The sequence below is a fragment of the Myxine glutinosa genome, chromosome 9, assembly GCF_964187855.1.
Source record: "Myxine glutinosa chromosome 9, kmMyxGlut1.1, whole genome shotgun sequence".
NCBI classification, from domain to species: domain Eukaryota; kingdom Metazoa; phylum Chordata; class Myxini; order Myxiniformes; family Myxinidae; genus Myxine; species Myxine glutinosa.
Window position 1 is genome coordinate 58,575,329 of NC_136269.1, and position 22,282 is coordinate 58,597,610.

At 44.1% G+C, this 22,282-nt stretch overlaps 1 protein-coding gene across 5 annotated transcripts in view; it reads right to left on the reverse strand.

Moving 5' to 3' along the window:
- Positions 1-3,419: 3,419 nt before the first annotated feature.
- Positions 3,420-22,282, reverse strand: part of LOC137415994 (uncharacterized) — a 120,164-nt gene continuing 101,301 nt past the window's right edge. For all 5 annotated transcript variants that reach the window (XM_078784382.1, XM_078784384.1, XM_078784381.1 and 2 more), the window contains exon 14: positions 3,420-4,396. In XM_078784382.1, the coding sequence (XP_078640508.1) occupies positions 4,359-4,396 (38 nt within the window). In that variant the 3' untranslated portion in view covers positions 3,420-4,358. The remainder of the gene's footprint in view (positions 4,397-22,282) is intronic.

The window sequence follows — 22,282 nt, forward strand, 5'->3', positions numbered from 1 at the left end:
TTATCCTTAGCTCGATGAAATTCAGTTCTTCCATATGGGCTGGCACCCTTGTTTCACACCAGTCACTGCTGGATGCCATGGAATCCACATCTCTCAACATCATGGGCCACTTCCACACAAAAAAAAAAAAATCAGACGGGCAGAGTCTGCTGCTTTCTCAATGCAGTTAGATTGCAGGCCTATTTTTCTACCTCAACCCTCAATCTCACCAGGTCACATGTATTCTCAACCCTAAATCCCACAATCAATCCCACCGTTGGTGGTCTTTCTGTCTTCTACCGACTCCTCTCTGGCCTTGCTACCCCAGCTCTCTCTGGGCTCTGTCCTCCAAATATTCCTACAGGTCGCACAAGATCTGCCAGCAACCCTCTTATGGTTAACCTGCCAAAATTAACTCTCTATTCACCTTCACTCTTTCATTCCTCTTTTCTCCCGCCTCTGGAACAAACTCCCTCACTCTCTTCAATCCCACTCCTCCCTCCAGGTATTTCGTAACAGCTGTTCACCACCATCTCTTATCTTCCCCCATCCAAAACCTTGATCTTTTCTACCCCCGTTAACTCACCCCAGATCCACTTTTTTGAAATACCGACTTCTTTCCTGGACGTCCTAGTAGTGTCCATGTGTTTTTGTTTTTTTTACCTCTCCCACCCCACCCCCTTTCCAATGCCTCCTCCCCCCACAAGCCCTCTCCCTCCCACAGATCTCCCGATGTCCCTGCTCTCCATTTTGTCTCCCACTCCCTTTATTATATGTTTTATGTGTCAGTTTCTCTTTTTGTGATCAATATTAGCTCTTACACGAGCCTCGATCTTGGATCCAAAAAAATATATATATATTTCTTCCATCTACCGACTCCTTGAGCAACTCCCAATATGCAGGCTCACTGCTCACCTCCACTCACTTTCTTTTCTTCGGTTTGTGCAACATTCTTCCTCGGTCTGTTTGATCCCACTTTTTTCTCCAAACACTAACCTTACATCATCATCCATCCCAATCCATGATCCTTTTCTATCCTCATTAACTCAACACCCACGTACCTCTCCCTATCTAGTTGCAGGTTATGTTTTTCCCTCTTCCCTCTCTCTTCATTCATTCATTTCCTCGTCTGTGCAGCGCGCGTTGTCCTACTGCCCCATTGTCAACGTCTTACCTTCTGGTCACCTCATTCTTCCATTAGCCTCGACTTTGTGTATAAATTTTAAAAAGTTCAACAAACTGGGGATTACTTTGAGGAATTATAAAAGTTTGTGCTTCAATAAAAGAGACTCCAAATTAATTAACGATTTTCCGTTACATATGGCGTCCAATATCTAATTGTATTTTAATGAAGATTACTGTGTGCTCAAAGTTTTATTTCTGCTTTTTCTCTTTGTGAAATTAAACAACACAAGTGAGGTACCCGAGCTACGCACGGGTGGGAGGCCAGAAGCAAACAGGCAATGCAGATACGGCGAATGCTAAAGCATGAAACAAATAAATTCACATTCCTGTAGCACCTTCAGTCGCATGTCAGACATGGACAGCAAGTTCGTAAAGGACTTACATGAAAAACGTACCCGTTTGCAAACAAACGGTTACGTTTACGTATAGAAACATCGATCGTGGGTCCATGGCGAATCTGCATATGGCGATCCACGAAGTTCACGTTCAGAAAGTAGAAACCATCAAGGCATGTCGTCATTCACTTGAACTCGATATCTCTTTTTTAATTCCAAACAACATATCTCCAATCACAAAATAAACTTTTAACAACATTGTTAATGTTTTCTTCATTGTAAAAACTACCAAATCAACAGTTAAAAGGATTTTGAGCCGATAGGTGTTACGGCCTTGGCAAGATCGATGGAGACAACGATCTGTTAGCTTATACACCGCCAAATAGCTATGTGGAATTCTCTCATGTAGAGATTAAACCCACGTCGTTTGAACTTTGGCCGAGGTCATTATTTACTTTTAATGATGTTTATATACACAAAGAATTAAGTTAAGCACCCCCCCCCCCCCCCCCGTTTTTTTACAACCTCGCACATTACAAGTTTGTTGTCGTCAAAACAGTGTAATATACCCATGATATTGCTATATTTTCTGGAGAAGTGATATTATGGTCACATAAAAACATAACAATCATGCCGTTTTCAATATTTTATTCTGAATAATTTAAGGTGAAATTTTTTGGGAATTTTAGGCATATTTTCACCTCAATTTAAGTATGGAGCTATAGGTCCATCACGGACAGTGTGGATGACGTTTATGTTTTCTAACGTACAGTCATTGTTCTGAGAAGACCTCTAGCGATCTTTGCGTCAATAGCGTGTGTAGGACCCACGTGATCGGATCACTGACTCAACCCTACGTCTCATAGACCCTGTAAGCCGTCGTATGCGTTGCTGTGGCAGGTTGTTCCATTCCCGATGTAATGCACGTTCCAATTCATCCAGATTGGCTATTGGAGGGACCATCTTCGCAATTTGTCGTCCCAACATGTCCCAAACGTGCTCGAGGGGGTTCAACCTGCCACAGCAACGCATACGACGGCTTACAGGGTCTATGAGACGTAGGGTTGAGTCAGTGATCCGATCACGTGGGTCCTACACACGTTATTGACGCAAAGATCGCTAGAGGTCTTCTCAGAACAATGACTGTACGTTAGAAAACATAAACGTCATCCACACTGTCCGTGATGGACCTATAGCTCCATACTTAAATTGAGGTGAAAATATGCCTAAAATTCCCAAAAAATTTCACCTTAAATTATTCAGAATAAAATATTGAAAACGGCATGATTGTTATGTTTTTATGTGACCATAATATCACTTCTCCAGAAAATATAGCAATATCATGGGTATATTACACTGTTTTGACGACAACAAACTTGTAATGTGCGAGGTTGTAAAAAAACAGGGGGGGTGCTTAACTTAATTCTTTGTGTATATATGAATCAAAAAGAAGATAATTGGTTTTGGGTCGTCCTTTCCGCATATCTCGTGGGATTGTGAGTTGGAGAGACGACCGTGATGGCGGGGAGGGGGTTGGCATTCTCTCAAGCAGGGATTCAACCCATGTCCTTATAAAAGGTCTTTGTCCGAGGTCACCGAGTCAGATCGGTGCAGCCGTGCAGCCGATCGGTGCAGCCATTTGTGCGGCACCCGGGAAAATAACGTTATGTGGGAGTCCAAACCTGAAAATGCTGGAGGCCAAAGTTGAAATTGGAAAAACAATATTGCCATTTTACTCCTGGAGATCCTAGGATTACCCACCCAAAATATCGTTGCAATCGGTTCAGCCGTTTTTGCGGTACCTTCGAACAGACGGACAGACAGACGGACGGATATTTGGTGAATTATAGTAAGATGAAGGATACCTTATGTAAAGCAAATAAAAAGTATGAATAAATAATCATTTGCAACAAAGTGATATAGCTACGCAAATCAAGAAACCTTTATTAATCAATATTAACTCTGTGAAACAAAAATGAAACCAAACATAAGAAGCCATGCAGAGCTAATCTTCCCGTTTATGAACCCCCGTCCCCACTCCCACCCCTTCCTCACTCAGAACCCAATCATTCAAAGCATTGGCTAAAACCTATGACACTCACCCCAGCACCAATACAATAACATCAGATCAGTGCACTCACCCACGACAGCTCTGTCAAGAGAGTGAGGTAAGCTTCCTGCAGCGCATTACAAAATTTAAATAGAGACAATACCAGCATTCTGGTCTGTCTTGGTACGGGTTAGGGGTAAAAAGGAGCATATGAATAGTGATAAGTTAGCATGAACTTTAAGAAAAATAAGAAATTATCTACCAAATGTATCAACCTATAAGAGATTATAGCAAAATATCTGCTCTACATGTGGCCAGGAGTTGCCAGAACAACCACAGCAGTCTCATTTATGCATTAAACAACTCATGCAGTTGCTCATCATCCCTTTAATTTATTCACTCCATAATCCAAATCAGTAAAAGCAGTTACACCAAAACAGATTAAAAGTAGGCAACATCTATTGGTAGTTCGATACTAAAATCAACAAAGTCTGTAAAGGTTAAGGGCGGCTGGGCTCTTGGTTCTACAGGCGATGGAAGAAAAACATCCATATATGGATGCGTTGACCACCTAAGTCCAAATCGAAGGCAAGACAAAGACATGTGGGATAAGCTGAAAGGAGGGGAAGGGGGACAGGGGAACAGAAGGGGAGATTCGCCGATATGAGCGGTGTAACCCTCCAGCTACCTGCCGACAAGTCTTGGTTTTCACACTTTTGCTGCCAAGGCTTGGGCTGGTAACTGTGTGGGTTCTGTGCGTGTCCATAAAGGGAAGTTTGGCACAAAGTGGTGCAGGAAATCGCTGCCGGTCAACATGTGCCGAGTCGTTCAAACTCTTCCCGAATGACTGCAAGAAACACAAGTGTAGAATCGTTTCCTTCGATGTCGTAACAACCTCAAATTCATTTTGCCATTTCAAAGTTTTAGTCTGATGCCTTTCATGCCCCGCACCATAATGCTGAAGTTTATAAATCTTAGCATGCGTATTGGGCTGGCAGGATACACACACACCTCTAGGCTGTCTTGCCTGGGTTCAAATCAAGGCCCAGCTCTAAACTGTCATCCTGGTGTTTCACAGGCAGCACCATTCATCAATGTGGATCGGATGGATGTTAAACTGGACGTACCATCTGCCGGCATTCGTTGATGGAATTTAAGGATACCACGGTGTCCATTGTGGAGTAGGTGAGATATCGCCTGCAATCTTGCCAAATGACAAATTCCTGCTCTAATTTACAGGGGGCACTGCATCAGCGGCATAGCTGTGTCCCCTAGGAAATTATGCTACCTGCATACGAAGAAGCATACCTATGTTAACAATTACATCCATCACTACTGAACACACAGTGATGTGGTCGAATTCTGGCAATCTGAGTCCGAGCTGGAATATTTACATCCTGAATCAGAGTCCTTACATCTATAGAACACGTGTCTGTATCACAACACAACATGCATTTTAAAGGCCATTTTCCCTGCTAGAGTGGGGGTTAGCCTTGCGGTCCCCATGACAATCTTCTCCATTTTGCCCTATTTTCTGCATCTCTCCTTGTTAACCCCCTTGCCCGCATTTCTTCTTCCACCATCTTTAGCCAAGTCTTTCTCGGTCTTCCCCGCCTTATACTTCCTTCTACATTCATTTCCATCACTCTTCTCAACCAGTCACTTTCATCCTTCCTCAACACATGACCAAACCATCTCAACCTGTTCCTCTTCACAGCATCAATCACAGGCTCTATTCCCATCATCTTTCGCAATTCATCATTTGTCTTCCTCTCTCAACGATACTCCGCACATCCGTCGAACCATTCGCATTTCCACCCTTTCCAACCTTCGTTGCTGCTCTACATTCATTACCCATGTCTCGCTCCCATAAATCATAACACCTCTCACACATGCAGCATACACCTTTCCCTTCAGCTTCAACGACACTCCCCTCATCATCAGCACGCCACTCAATTCCCGAAACTTCTTCCATGCACATCTCACTCGAGCAACCGTTGCCGAGTCTGATCCACCTTCTCCATTCAGCATGTCTCCGAGGTAGCAAAATGTTTTCACACCTTCCAGCTTCACGCCGTCTCCAAGATCGAACTCAACATTTCCTCCATCTGCAGCTCCCTCTGTGCACACCTTACATTTGAATGTAGCTGCCACACTGGTTAATGACCCTCTCAGACCACTACATTTTTGATGAACCCATTCAGCGCACATTGTACACTGAATGGAGTTCACTCCGACACCCTTCCTACACACAGCACAGGGCCACTTCCCAGTTCTTTCCACCTCACCATATGCTTTACCACTTGCCATCACCTTCGTCTTTCCGATATTCACCTTCAGACATTTTGTCTCCATACATTCCTTCCACGTGTTCATCTTTTCCTTCAGTCCATCCATACTTTCCAAAATCAACACCAGATACTCTGCATACAACAACTCCCATGGTAAACCCTCCTTTACGTTCTGAGCCAGCACCTCCATCACAGCTACAAATAGTAGTGGACTTAGTACCGACCCCTGATGCACTCCCACCTTCACCTCAAACTCACCACTGTTCCCGTCCTTCGTCCTTACAGCTGTGCATGCTCTTTTGTACATTGCCATCACTACTCTGATCAACCATTCCTCCACTCCTAGCTTCCTCAATGCCCATGTCAATACTTTGCGTGGAACCCAGTCGAATGCTTTCTCCAGATCAACAAACCCAAGAAACAACTTCTTCCTCTTCTCCATGAACTTCTCCTGCAACTGCCTCACAATGAAAAGCGTGTCTGTCGTTCCTCTTCCTGGCATGAATCCAAACTGCATTTCGTTGATCTTCACTTTCTTCCTTATCCTCCTCTCCAACACCCTTTCCAATACCTTCATTCCATGCTCCAATAACTTTATCGCTCGGTACGAGCCACACTCCAGAGGGTCACCTTTCCCCTTGTATAGAGGGACGAGGGTACTCAGTTCCCAATCCACTGGAATGCGGCCTTCTTTCACCACCAGATTACAGATCTGTCATTCTCCTCCTCACTCACCACATTCAAAACATCACTCAAGACCCACCTGTTCAGCACTGCATTCAACATTCAACCCACAGCATTTAACCCCTGACTATCACTTCTCCTTCTCCCTCCTTTTGCTTTAAATATTTCCCTATTGATTCTTGTCTTTTTGCAATTGTTGTTTTCATGTTTTGTTATGCATTATGTTTTGCACTCTGTCAAAGCGCCTTTGGGCTTCATGAAAAGCGCTATACAAAATAAATGAATTATTATTATTATTATTATTCTCTTCACAACCCAACTTCCTGCTGCCTTCAACATATCTCCCACAACTCCAGTCGGCCCTCCCGCTTTTCTATCCTTCATTGCTTTTATCGCTTCCTCAACTTCCTTCTCAGTTATCTTCTCTGCCGGTCCTAAAACTGGGTTACTCTCTATGTTGCCATCCCATTCATTCTCTGTATTCAACAGCATTTCCATATATCTTTTCCATCTTCCTTTAATTCCATCTGGATCGACAACGATTTGTCCCACTTCATCCTTCAAGCAACTCACCCCCATCACATCACACCTCTCTTTCGCTATCTGCTTTGCAATCCTGAATACTGCTTTCTGACCCTCTTCCGAATCCAAGCGTTCTCCGAACATTTTCCTACATGCCTCCTGCGCCTTTGCTACCTCTTTCTTTGCAGCCTTCCTGGCTGCCTTATAACTTTCATGCTCTGCTGTTTCTGCTCCCATACCCTTCGCCTTCTGCCACTCCTTGAACTTCTTCCTCTTCTCGTCAATCCTCTTTCCAACTTCATCATCCCACCACCATGTTTCCGAGTGCCTCGGTGGTCCTTTTGTCCATCCACATACCTCACCAACGGCTCCCAACAGACTAGCTTTCATTGACATCCAACCACTTTCAAGCTCAACCACATCATCCTCGACCCTACTCAGCCTCTCTTTTAATGCCTCCCTTACTGTCACCTCTTTCAACCTCCACACCTTCATTCTCGGTTGGTACTTCACCCGCCGAGCTCTCCTCGCACCTTTCACCCTTACGTCGCAGACAACCAAGTGGTGCTGTGAAACAGCCTCCTCCCCCGGGATCACCTTTGTGTCCCGGAGGTGCCCCCTTTCTCGCCTACGCACCATCAGGTAGTCAACGGTTGTCGGCGACCCACCTGACGTGTATGTAACAAGCTTATTATCCTCTTTCTGGACTTGAGTATTACAAATCAACAAATCAGCTCCATCAGCAAACTCCAAAATCCTTTCACCTTCTCCATTTCTCACACCATATCCGTAACCCCCATGAACTCCATCAAAACCATCCATACTCCTTCCCACATGTCCATTTAGGTCTCCTCCTACCACAACAACTTCCTCATCTTTCACGTTTTCCATCAGCTTCTCTATCGCACACCAGAACTTGTCCTTCTCTTCATCGCTTCGACCAACCTGCGGAGCATATCCCGAGATGACGTTCACCAAGAGCTTTCCAATTATCATTTTCACCATCATCAACCTATCACTCACTCTAGTCACACTCACCACACTGTCTACAAACTCCTCAGAAAACAGGACACCAACACCATTCACGCCCTCCAGGCACCCTTGCCACACAAACTTGTATTTCTGTCCCTGCCTACCCTTCACCATTCTCACACCACTTCCCTTCCATCTCGTCTCTTGCACACAACATATGTCCACTCTTCTTCTGACCAATACTTCCACCACTTCTCCTGATCTCCCTGTCATTGTCCCTACATTCCATGTCCCAAACCTCAGAAACCGATCTCCACTTCGGGCTGTACCCTGCCCACATGTAGTTGTAATTGTCATGGTTCTCTTTTTGAGGCAATGTTTTTATGGCCGGATGCCCTTCCCTTCCTTCGTGTCTGTATCAACAAAGGTAAACGCATAGTTTTGACATGAAAGCATGACCAATTCGGACAAAAACAACCACCACATACTGATAACATTTCATAACAAAGCTACCCTTTGCTGTTTCAAACTCCACACCAGTTCCTCTACAGCTGCAGACATTCACAAGTAGGACAGTAAGTCCTCGCTTATCGCAAGGGTTGCGTTCCCACAAAATCTTGTGATAAGCGAAACTGCGTTAAACGAAATATATTTTCCCATAGAAACCCATGTATTAAATGGGGGATGCATTTTTGGCTGGGAATGTTGGGGTGGTTTTTCATATACACAAATAAATAGATACCAAACAAGAAACAATAAATAGATAACAAACAAATAACAAGTCACACTTGCGGAGGGGCAGAATCTCTCTGCCTCTTCACTCGACACTGTGCTGTCACTTTCTTCATTAGCGGTGTAGAAGATTTTATTTATTCAACATCCACATTCAGACACGCACGGAAGTTGTTTTAATTGTTATTGACTGGAAGTCGAAGAACATGTGTGTTACGGATTCGTCACTTCCGTTGTTGTGGTTTTCATCCACTGTAAACATTTTTGATTCCATGTACTATTATTGTTGTCGTTTAAGGTAAATAGATATTACTATTTTCAAAAGGTAAAAAAATTAATGTTTTTAATGAAACCGGAACCGGACGACGAGGAAGAGGAAGAGGAGGAAAAAGGCGGAGCGAGTGAGTTCGACAAGAAAGCCGAGCTGCTTCGAGGTCTGGAGCGAACGATTAGCGAATGAGGGTCACGAGTGAACTTTGGGTTTCGCAGGAAAGAGATTCCTGCGACAGAGTTTTCATCGCTGTGACAGATAAACCTGTGTGACAGGTTTTGCGGTCAATTCCGAAGTGAATCGTTGGATTGCCGTTACGCCTCGAGAACGGGCCGTCGGCCATTTTGACTCGCGCGCTTTGCGCTTCGCTCAAGGTTTTTCACCGCTTCAACCATTTTCACCACATTCATTCATTAATCTGGTGTGTGTGTGTGTAACGTGGCTTTTGGAGTGGGAAATCTGCGGTTCGCCGATTGAGAGCCATCAGACGTCCATACCTAAAGGTGTGATTTCCCCGTCGCTTCTCGAGGACACCTTCGTCCATCTTTGGCAGTGTAACTGTCAACCCAACGGGATTCTGGTCTCGATACGACATCGTACGGACGATCACTGGAGTGGATCGACTTTGGCTTGATGCCGGAATACGACTTTGGCTTGATGCGGGAATAGAGACATTGGGAATGTTCTTATTTTCGCTCACTTGGAGCACAGTGAGTTTTATTGTACGAACCTTTTGGTACCATCATAGGAAATATATATTGGTTGTACAATTGATTACTATTGTTTTTGTGTTGTTATTCTTGTGTGACCGTAATACAATATTTGTTTGTTGGTAACAATTGGTGTGGTTTCACCATTAATCTTTGACACCGAATAACACATCTTTCTGCCGTGACTCCTCTCGGGGCTCGGAGGTACACCGTGACCAGGGGGTTTGGGGAGGAGCACGTAACAATGTGTATTTGGTGTTTCCTTGTACCTTGTGGTTCTTGGGTTGTAATTGTCATTGGGAGATGTATTTGTAAATGTAAATCGAGTTGCACCATGGGCTCGGTGCTGTGCTGTTTGCCTGAACGAGGTACGTGTTCGAAATATATGTGTGATGAGTTTTAAGATGGTGAGGCCCGGAGTTAATTCAAGATGGTGTCGTTTCATGCATTAAACTTTTCTTTACCGGTAATGCTTATAGGGCTGCAGATTGAGCAGGAAAATGAGGGTGAAGTCGCAACTCGCTTCCTACCAACTAATTTTGATATTTTAAAGAAAGTATGGGCCCTGACTACTTCACACACCAAAAATACCCAGAATCCCCTTGGGGGAACATGTACAAGTGACGTCATCAATATGGCCTCCATTTTTATTAAGTTTTTGTATTTTATTTTTACATTGAGGGTCCCTGTGTCCTGATCTGTAATAAAATGATACTACCATCTGATTTAAATATTCTATTTAATAATATTAATATTTAATAATATTTAAAAATAATATTATTAATTATATTTAATAATATTTAAATAACATTTAAATAATAAATTAACTTAAATGCATGCATTGCAAATGCATGCATGCAATGCATTTAAATTAATTTAATAATTTTCATTTAAATATTTAAATAATATTTATATAATATTTAAATTAAACGCAGCTGATGTATTAAGATCAATTTCTTGGGTATTAGGGTATTCAGTTGTTGGTTGTAATTTTTCTATGTCTCTGCGAATAATACTGACTGCACGGTGAAGTATTTGTGAATCATTTTTGTAATCAGAACCATTGTTGTAAGCACATTCTCACGAACTTCTGCTGGCTTCATATTCGCTGCTGTAAGTTTTATTCCTTACTTTTTATTCTCTGGTTCTCCACAAATGAAAGTGTTCATCCCAGGAAAAGGTTGATGTTTTTTTCTCTCGACAGTAAAACTACTATATAAACGGTTGGGTATCACGTCAGCACCTCGACACAATGCCAAACTTTACAATTTTGGCAGCCATTTTGATGACGTCATTTAAGCATGTTCCCCCAGAGGTATTCTGGGTATTTTTGGTTTATGAACTTGTCAAAGCCCCTCCTTTATAAAAAATACCAAAAGTAGCTGGTAGGAGGCCAGTTGCCAGTTCCGCCATTTTAAGGCACTTTTTGACAATAATCTGCAGCCCTATTACTCTCCGACGCTGCGTGCCTCGGCTCCATTGTTCGTCTTATTTTAATCGCATGGGAAGGGGACTGTTAATCACAAAGTAAACATACACTGGCTGGATTACTTATTTTTATTTTATAACATCCAAACAATCATCTGTCGTCATCGTCCACACTCATTCCCCAGTTCTACTTGTTGCCAAATAAATTATATTATCGAAATTAAAGATGCTTGTACAGTCGCGGCCAAAAATATTGGCACCCTTGCACTTTTTGCAAATAACTCACAATTTTCTCTAAAAATAAGTTGTATTTGGTATTTGGTCTCCACAATTCTTTATTTCACTGTTAATATTACAGAACCTTTATTTTTCATTCAGAACTTAATATATCCCTTAAAATCAGTAAATAAAAAGAAATGGCATTGACAAAATTATTGACACCCTAGACTTAATATTTGGTAGCATGGCCTTTGGACAAAACAACTGCAGTCAAGCACTTCCTATAGCCATGAATGAGCTTCCTACACTGCTCTACTGGCAGTTTGGCCCACTCTTCTTGTGCAAACTGCTCCAGTTCTCCCAGATTTGAAGTGTGCCTTCTCCCAACTGCTGTTTTCAGAACTCCACACAGGTGTTCAATGGGATTTAGATCTGAACTCATTGCTGGCCACTTCAGAACAGTCTAGCGTTTTGTCTTGAACCATTCCTGAGTGATTTTTAAAGTGTGCTTGAGGTCATTGTCCTGCTGTAAAACCCATGACCTTCGACCGAGACCCAGCTTTCTGACAATGGGTTGAACATTGCGCTCCAAAATGCCTTGATAATCTCCTGATTTCATGATGCCATGCACACATTCAAGGCACCCAGTGCCAGAGGCAGCACAGCAACCCCAAAACATCACTGAACCTCCTCCATGTTTGACTGTAGGGAAGGTGTTCTTTTCTTTGAAGGCTTCATTTTGTTTTCTGTAAACATAGAGACGATGTGCTTTACCAAAAAACTCTAATTTGGTCTCATCTGTCCACAGGACATTCTCCCAGAAGGATTTTGGCTTGTTCAAGTATTTTTTTTAAACTCCAGTCAGGCTTCTTATGTCTCTATCCTCCTGGGTCTCCTACCATAGAACTACCTTTCATTTAGTTGGCGACAGATGGTGCGAGTTGAAACTGTCGTACCTTGTGTCTGAAGGTCAGCTTGAATCTGCTTGGCAGTTCATCGACGTGCTTTCTCCACCATTCGAACAATCCTTCGCTGCAATCTTCGATCAAGTTTTCTCTTGCGGCCACGTCCAGGGAGGTTGGCTACAGTGCCATGGGCCTTAAACTTCCTGATAACATTGCGTACGGTGGACACAGGAACATGAAGGTCTCTGGAGATGGACTTGTAGCCTTGAGATTGTCCATGATTGGCTACAATCTTGTGTCTGACCTCCTCAGATAATTGACTGTTTTTCTTTCTTTTCTCCATGCTCATTGCGATACACACAGGAACACAAAACAGCAGAATGACTCTTTTTCTCCATTCAAACTGGTTGAATGAGTGATTTTTATATTACAGGCACCTGCAACTCACCACAGGTGAGTTCAATTCCAAAGTAAAGGAGAATCACCTGCTTGAAATCTAATTATGTCTAACAACTTGAAGAACAACAACTAACAACAACTAACAACTGTCTAACAACTCTATTTATCCCATCTCGTCTTCAGTTGTCATACCCTTCCTCCCGTCCATGGTACACGGAATCTTGTGGTGAGGCTATTGCCCAGAAACAACTTGCTTTCGTCTCCTGGAAAGCAAATCCAACGGAAGGAAATCTCATTTCCTTTCACAAAGCCCGAAACAAGTGTGTGTCCACCCTCAGGAGAGCCAGGAAACAATATCTCTCCGTTCTCAGGACCGAACTCTCTTATCTGTCTCCCTCTTCCAAATCCTGGTGGCGTCTGGTCAAATCTGTTTCTGGTGTTTGTTCCCCCTCCATCCCCTCCCTCACCTCAAATGGCCACACGGCTGACTCCGCATGTGAAAAAGCTGAATGCCTCAACTCTGTGTTTGCCTCTAAATCTTGTGTCCCAAACCCATCCCTCTCTGTACCCACCGTACCCAGTCATACCCAGCTGCTCCTGGACTCTGTGTCCTTTCCTCCTGACAAGGTGGAAAAGTTTCTGTCAACCCTCGACTCTGATTCTGCACCTGGACCTGACGGCATCAGCCCACGGGTCCTAAAATCCTGTTCTTCCGCTCTTTCACTCTCTCTCTCTGTTCTCTTCACCCTCTCTTTTGCTCAAGGTCATCTGCCATCTGCTTGGAAATCTGCCAACATCACCGCTTTGCACAAAAAAGGTGCAAAAACAGATCCCAGCAACTACAGACCAACCAGCCTTCTCCCAATTATCAGCAAAGTCATGGAATCCATCATTGCTTCAGATATGAAATCTTTCCTCTTGTCCAATGGCTTGATCTCTGATCATCAATTTGGTTTCAGACCTGGTCACTCTACTCTGGACATGCTACTTCTGCTTTCTCAACAATGGATGGAGGTCCTCAATGCCAAACAGGAAATTAGAGCCGTCTCCCTTGACATATCACGTGCCTTCGATACGGTCTGGCACCCCACTCTGCTCACCAAACTCTCCTCTTTTGGTATCCATGGAAATCTCCACGCATGGCTGGCGGACTTCCTCTCTAGTCGTAGTCAACGTGTGGCTCTGAATGGGTTTCTCCCATCTCCTCTTCCTGTTCAGGCTGGAGTTCCCAAAGGCAGTGTTCTGGGCCCTGTGCTTTTTCTGGTCTTCATCAATGATCTCTCTGACTCTCTTGAAAATCCTCTCTATCTCTTTGCTGATGACTCTACTCTCTGTCGCTCCATTCTTCATCCCTCAGATCGGCAGTCTGCAGCCTCCTCACTCTCTGCAGACCTGGACAAAATTACAGACTGGGCAAACAAGTGGAACATGTCTTTCAATCCTGACAAATCTCACACTCTTACGATGTCTCTCCGAAAAGACCAACTGGACAACCCTCCCATCCACTTTCTGAATAATCCTCTCCAAGAAGTTCTGTCACTCAAGCTTTTGGGTCTCGCTATTTGCCATGATCTTTCCTGGGAAAACCACATTTCAAATCTGGCCTCCAAAGCCAGTCGCCGACTGGGCATCCTCCGTCGTGCTAAGTCCTTCCTTGGCACACCTGAGCTCCTCACCACATACAAGGCTTTCATCCGCAGCTCAATGGAATACTGCTCTCCCCTCTGGGCTGGTGCTCCTGCCTCACACCTAGCTCGTCTTCACGCTGTTGAAACCAAAGCATTCAGAATCATTGGAATCTCCCGCGATGAAGCTAACTCCAAGGGCCTCTCACTCACTCACCGCAGGCAGGTTGGTGGTCTTTCCGTCTTCTACCGACTCCTCTCTGGCCTTGCTCCCCCAGCTCTCTCTGGCCTTGCCCCCCCCAGCTCTCTCTGGGCTCTGTCCCGCAAATATTCCTACAGGTCGCACAAGATCTGCCTGCAACCCTCTTATGGTTAAACTGGTAAAATCAAGACTCTCTGCTCACCTTCACTCCTCCTTTCTCCCGCCTCTGGAACAAACTCCCTCACTCTCTTCAATCCCACTCCACACTCCAGGTCTTTAAAACAGCTGTTCACCACCATCTCTTATCTTCCCCCATCCAAAACCTTGATCTTTTCTACCCCTGCTAATTTCACCCCAATTCCACTTTTTTGAAATACCAACTTCTGTCCTGGAAGTCCTTGGTGTCCTTGTGTTTTATACTTCTCCCACCGCCCCCCCCCCCCCTCCCTTCCCACGCCTCCTCCCCCCAAGCCCTCTCCCTCCCACACATCTCCCTGCTCTCAAATGTTGTGTTTGTGGGCTTCCCCTTTTCTCCCCATCTTGTCTTACGCTCCCTCTTTTTATATATTTTGTTTGTCTGGTTGATTTGTTTGTGAAGTAAATGTTAGCTCTTTCACGAGCCTCGATTCAGTATACAAAAAAAAAAAAAAAAAAAAAAAAACTTCTAAAAGGTGCCAATATATTGTCCGGGCCATTTTAGAATTTCTGTGTGGAATAAGCTAAGATTTAGTAATTCTTTCAGCTTTTTTGTTTTTTTCCACTGCAAACCAAATAAATACATATACGGATACCAAAAGATTTTTTAATTTCAACAATTTGCTGGAATAAACGGTGCATTATTTGAAAAAAGTGCAAAGGTGCCAATATTATTGGGCATGACAGTACTTGCAAATTTGAATACCATAATCAGGCTTTTTATGAAACCACTTATCCTGAACACTTGCAACATCATAATAGCCAAATAAAAAATCGCCTTTTGGTAAAATGTTACTTTGCAGTGCTGCCCGATAGGGTTCCACGCAAAGTATTGACATGGGCATTGAGGAAGTTAGGAGTGGAGGAATGGTTGATCAGAGTAGTGATGGCAATGTACAAAAGAGCGCGCACAGCTGTAAGGACGAAGGACGGGAACAGTGGTGAGTTTGAGGTGAAGGTGGGAGTGCATCAGGGGTCGGTACTAAGTCCACTACTATTTGTGGCTGTGATGGAGGTGCTGGCTCAGAACGTAAAGGAGGGTTTACCGTGGGAGTTGTTGTATGCAGATTGTTACATATTTATGTGAATGTATGTGAATTACCATTCAGGTCTTTGCTTATCCATGTGTAATAGATTAAGGGTTGTTGTGGTTGGAGGGTCAGGAGCCCTTCTGAAAAGTGTCCGGAAACGGAAGTGACCGGAAACGGAAGAGGAAAAGACACGAGGAAGAAAAGCGACGAGTATTCTTCTTCCTCGCCCCGCTCCGACGAAAGGTGGGATCGACCTTGCGCCGCGTGGAAAAGCGGCGTTCCGAAGCCCGTCTGGCGAGAGGAGTTACCGGGACGTGTACCTACCCGGTGGAGACGTCAAGTTGACGTGGGGCCGTGCATCGACCCCGCGTCTGGCACCGTTCGCGGCACCGTCTAAAAAGACGCGTACGGGTCGCACGTTGGGGCCTAACACGCGTTGCAAGCGGCGTGGGGCTTTTGGGCTTGCTTTACCGTACCCGCTTCGCGTGGCCACGAGGGGCTGCAGCCGGGGTGCCTGATACGATACCTGCCCGGTGGAAACACGTCCACCCGGGGTTCGTTCAACCGCCCGAGTGCGGCGACGCCGACCATCATCTTGGTCCGGAGGGGCCCAGAGACATTGTGAGGGGCAGAGACCAAAAGGGGGTCGTGAGTACCAAAAGGGGACACACAATAACACATATATAAGATGGCCATCTTAATCAGATAGGGAATTGATTGTGGATTGGGAATTGTTGATGGTTGTTTGTTGTTGATTGCTCGGGGAAAATCTCCGTGGTTGTATCATTGAAATTGTATGGTATCATTACCATTGAAATATATCCTTGAACATCAGTTTTCTCTTGGGTGGAATTCATATGGATTGCGTGGCGAAAGCGCATATATAATACTACTTTCTGGCGAAGGTCCTCTCACGGTCCGGGGGTCACCGAGACCAGGTAGTCACCGAGGGGACCACGTAACAAGATGATCTGGTGTTCATTGCGGAAAGTATGGATGGACTGAAGGAAAAGATGAACAAGTGGAAGGAATGTATGGAGACAAAAGGTCTGAAGGTGAATATCGGAAAGACGAAGGTGATGGCAAGTGGTAAAGCATGTGGTGAGGTGGAAAGAACTGGGAAGTGGCCGTGTGCTGTGTGCAGGAAGGGTGTCGGAGTGAACTCCATTCAATGTACTATGTGCGCTGAGTGGGTTCATCAAAAATGTAGTGGTCTGAGAGGGTCATTTACCAGTGTGGCAGCTACATTCAAATGTAAGGTGTGCACAGAGGGAGCTGCAGATGGAGGAAATGTTGAGTTGGATCTTGGAGACGGCGTGAAGCTGGAAGGTGTGAAAACATTTTGCTACCTCGGAGACATGCTGAATGGAGAAGGTGGCTCAGACTCGGCAACGGTTGCTCGAGTGAGATGTGCATGGAAGAAGTTTCGGGAACTGAGTGGCGTGCTGATGAGGAGGAGAGTGTCGCTGAAGCTGAAGGGAAAGGTGTATGCTGCATGTGTGAGAAGTGTTATGATTTATGGGAGTGAGACATGGGTAATGAACATAGAGCAGCAACGAAGGCTGGAAAGGGTGGAAATGCGAATGGTTCGATGGATGTGCAGAGTATCGTTGAGAGAGAGGAAGACAAATGATGAATTGCGAAAGATGATGGGAATATTGCCTGTGATTGATGCTGTGAAGAGGAACAGGTTGAGATGGTTTGGTCATGTGTTGAGGAAGGATGAAAGTGACTGGTTGAGAAGAGTGATGGAAATTAATGTAGAAGGAAGTAGAGGACGGGGAAGACCGAGAAAGACTTGACTAAAGATGGTGGAAGAAGAAATGTGGGCAAGGGGGTTAACAAGGAGAGATGCAGAAAATAGGGCAAAATGGAGAAGATTGTCATGGGGACCGCAAGGCTAACCCCCGCTCTAGCAGGGAAAATGGCCTTAAAATGCATGTTGTTGTTGTTGTTGTTGCAGTGCTGCCCAATGTCTAGGAAAATAATGTTTGTTAAGACAGCACTTGATTTGTTGCTGATGATGTTTTGAAAAGATAAATACAACACACACACACACACAACATGCATTTTAAGGCCATTTTCCCTGCAAGAGCGGGGGTTAGCCTTTGAAAAAAAAACTGGAATGGAGAGAGAAACAGAAAAGTGGTTTAAGGAGGTGAACCAAAGCCATTTTTGATTTGGAGTATGGAATTCAGGTAGTCGCACCTGTTGTACAAGGTTGCTAGAGTAGAGATACATGCTCCCACAGGGGGAGTCGCAGGCTGAGGTAATAGGCTCTGATCCTTAAAAAGGAGTGTAAATATATTCGCTCCTGAAAGTGTGCAAGTTGTGGGTGCGGGAGGTACGTCTGAGTTGGGTTCGGCCCAGGAAAGAGTCCTGGGAGCCGCCAGGGGTTGCTGGAGAAGAGCAGATGTTGGATTGCAGAGTCTTCTAAGGAGGAACCAAAATTAAATTTTAGAGTGAGTTTTTGGTGTGTGCAGGTTCTGGTGTGCTTGTTGTGAATTGTGGTAGGAAGAGTGGTTTTAAGAGCGAGTGGATCCTTCGTCTCATCCACCAACAACACGTGTTGACAGTTATAAAGTGTTAAAAAATTAATTAATTCTGCTAGATCCAGTGTTTTTTGAGAACAGCTGTGTTATGATTATGAGGGGAATGATAACGATTACCCACCCCATAACCTTTGAAAGCAGCAAGAGCCCTGCTGCTTGAGAAGGAATGGGGGAGGGAGGGTGACGAGGTGCGGCCATAGCGATATCTGAATTAAGAGCCATTGTAAATTTTTGCCCTCATGTATGGCATGTATAATGTATATGGATGAAAATGTATGGCATTTGCTGGCCTAGCTCGGAGCTGGCTGGCTTCCTCAGCTCGAGAGGCTGTGAAAGCTTGTAAACATTCCGATGGGATGAAAACATTTAAAGTGCAGTCGGTCTGGGAGAAAAAGCTTTGGTAAATGCAAAAAAACAAATACTGACATGCGTAACGACAGTAAAACTTGAAGTTGGGGAGATTGTCTGTCCGAGGGTGACTAACACGGATGTGTTAGTATTCCAGGTAGATCAGAAATGGGATAATTTGACACGCTAACAGTAAGGTGAAGTCTTAGACTTTATTCATAACTTGGTAATCCTAAAAAGGAGGTGAAAAATATGCTCGAGAATGACATCATTACACGCAGTGGCAGTGAAATGACTTCACCTCTGTGTCCTGGAACATAAGCCAGTTGGTAGTTTTCGTTGTTTTAAAAATAAAACGGGTTAGAGGCAATTGATTAGCTTGATAGCATTTAAAGGTAAACAAGAACTCAAGAGATGTCTGGGCAGGGCTGGATGGTATTGGTGATTTAGGTAAACTTTATCGGGCCTTGTAGTTTCTTTAACTACGTTGTTTTTTTTTTGTATACTGAATCGAGGCTCGTGAAAGAGCTAACATTTATTTCACAAACAAATCAAAGACAAACAAAATATATAAAAAGAGGGAGCGGAAGACAAGATGGGGAGAGAAGGGGAAGCACACAAACACAACATTTGAGAGCAGGGAGATGTGTGGGAGGGAGGAGGCGTGGGAAGGGGGGGGGGGTGGGAGGAGTATAAAACACAAGGACACCAAGGACTTCCAGGACAGAAGTTGGTATTTCAAAAAAGTGGATTTGGGGTGAAATTAGCGGGGGTAGAAAAGATCAAGGTTTTGGATGGGGGAAGATAAGAGATGGTGGTGAACAGCTGTTTTAAAGACCTGGAGGGTGGAGTGGGATTGAAGAGAGTGAGGGAGTTTGTTCCAGAGGCGGGAGAAAAGAGGAATGAAGGAGTGAAGGTGAGCAGAGAGTCTTGATTTTGGCAGTTTAACCATAAGAGGGTTGCAGGCAGATCTTGTGCGACCTGTAGGAATATTTGGGGGACATAGCCCAGAGAGAGCTGGGGGGGGCAAGGCCAGAGAGGAGTCGGTAGAAGACGGAAAGACCACCAACCTGCCTGCGGTGAGTGACTGAAAGGCCCTTGGAGTTAGCTTCATCGCGGGAGATTCCAATGATTCTGAACGCTTTGGTTTCAACAGCGTGAAGACGAGCTAGGTGCGAGGCAGGAGCACCAGCCCAGAGGGGAGAGCAGTATTCCATTGAGCTGCGGATGAAAGCCTTGTATGTGGTGAGGAGCTCAGGTGTGCCAAGGAAGGACTTCGCACGACGGAGGATGCCCAGTCGGCGACTGGCTTTGGAGGCCAGATTTGAAATGTGGTTTTCCCAGGAAAGATCATGGCAGATAGTGAGACCCAAAAGCTTGAGTGACAGAACTTCTTGGAGAGGATTATTCAGAAAGTGGATGGGAGGGTTGTCCTTTCGGTCTTTTCGGAGAGACATCGTAAGAGTGTGAGATTTTGTCAGGAATAAGAAAGCAAAATAAGAAAAGAAAGTTGAAAGTTTCTCGATAAGAAAGCAAAAAATCTGTGTCAGAATTTAAAATGTCTGCAATGTTAAGCGAATGTAATATTGCCATGTAATCATTGCAGTTATTTGAGACCATTAGAATGCCACCGATAGCTCGTCAACCTGCTATTAGATCAATGGGGATTTCATGGAGGTAACCAAACAGGAGCCAGCAGAAGCGTAATATTGACATAAGCATTAAATACAGTAATTGTTTATGTTTGTTATCTTTCTGGGATGGCAAATTGGACCATGATGCAATTTATTTGCCCGATTTCAGGGAAAGTGTCGAAATTGTAACACTTTTGCAGAAAAATAGAATGCATTTGATGATGAATGCTTGGGACGAAACTAATATTGTCCAATTGCGTATGATTAGGACCAATGACGCAATAGCATTTCAACTATGGTGACATTAACCGTAAGAAACCTCAAGGTTATGACTTTTCTTCATCCTTTTCGAACAGGAGCTAAAAGGTGGGGGTACAACTTTCAAAAAAAAAAAATCGGATATAATCCATGGTGAATTAGCTGATGATAATATTAGTAATCCCCTGGGTTTTGAGTTTTTGCATTTCTGTTTACCTTCACATTTGAGTAAATAATTATATGACACATAGTTTTCCCAGAACTATAGCTTTCCAGAGCCCCTCCCCTTCATCTTGTACAAGTAGAACTCAAACCTTTAGCTTAAACACAGCTTTGTCTGCCAGGCTGCGAGAATCAAAGCCTTATCAGCTGCATTCCTCTCCCCATGCACAGGCCAAAAAGGCCCAAACGCTGTGACCTTCAGATCCCCCATAAGAGCCCAGCCTCACTCGCCTGCATTTTACACACTGGACTACTGAGGAATTAAAATTCTTTTCTTTTTTTTTACCTTTATGCACATGGACAGGTCGGCATAGTCAGTCAATCAGAGTGAGTCCATTGTTGTTCCCAGATCTACTGTAATCTATATACCCTGGTGAGGCACTGAATTGTTAATACTAAGTGTTATTACTTCTGCCACCAGGGGTGAACGGAGGATATGTTTTCACCTGTTTGTCTGTTTGTGAACAAGATATCTCAAAAAAAAAAGTTATGGGTGAGTTATGACTTATGACTATACTTGGTGGACGAGTTGGTTAGGTGACCAAAACAAGCCGATTCGATTTTGGTTCAGGTCCGAATCCAGATCCGACCTATCAGTGGATACAAAACATAAGCTGTTCAGCCTGGCGGAGGTATGCTCTACCGAGTAACGTTCTAGTTGCATATATCTTTGTCTTGAGTAGAAGGCTTGATTTTCCGACGTAATGGTATTGAAGGTTGATATGTTGAATTTGGAGGTGAGGAGGCAATGGACGTACTGTTGTTCGGGTATTAATTAGGAGGCTGTTGTGGATTTTTTAAAAACTAAACTCGACGCTGGGGCTTCATTCGTCGACAATGTGCTGATAATGCCTTTGTGAATGGATTTAATATGAATTACAGTGAGAAGTAAAGGAACTATGTCTCAATTGGGGAAAAAACAAACAAACAAAAAAAACATTACTGCCATATTGTACACCGCACCTTTCCTATGCCGTCTCCAGGCATTGCAAATCGTCATTGCCGGGCACCGAAGGGGGCTCGGCAGTGACGCACGCTGAAAGAGAGTACTCAGTTTTCACTCTGGTTGTTTGTTTGTTTTCTTGCTTTCTTGTTTGTTGTACACCGCTCCTTTCCTATGCCACCTCCAGGCATTGCAAATCGTCATTGCCGGGCACCGAAGGGGGCTTGGCAGTGACGCACGCTGAAAGAGAGTACTCAGTTTTCACTCTGGTTTCTTGTTTGTTTGTTTTCTTGTTTCCTTGGTTGTCCGGACGATATCTCAGCCATCCTTTGAGCTAGGAAGCTGAAATTTCGGCACAATAGTGAGCAAGTCCTTTGTCAAAAACGGTATTTTTTGTTTTTTGATTAATCAATTAATTGAGGAGTTATTTAATTATTAGCGTTTAATTAAGTACTTATTTAATTAATTAAATTTCATTTCTCTTCTGACCATTATTAACTCAGGCACCTTTTGAGTTAGGAAGCTGATATTTGGACATGCCAATGACCAGGTGATTTGGCTGCAAAGGATATTTTTGATTTATTAATTAA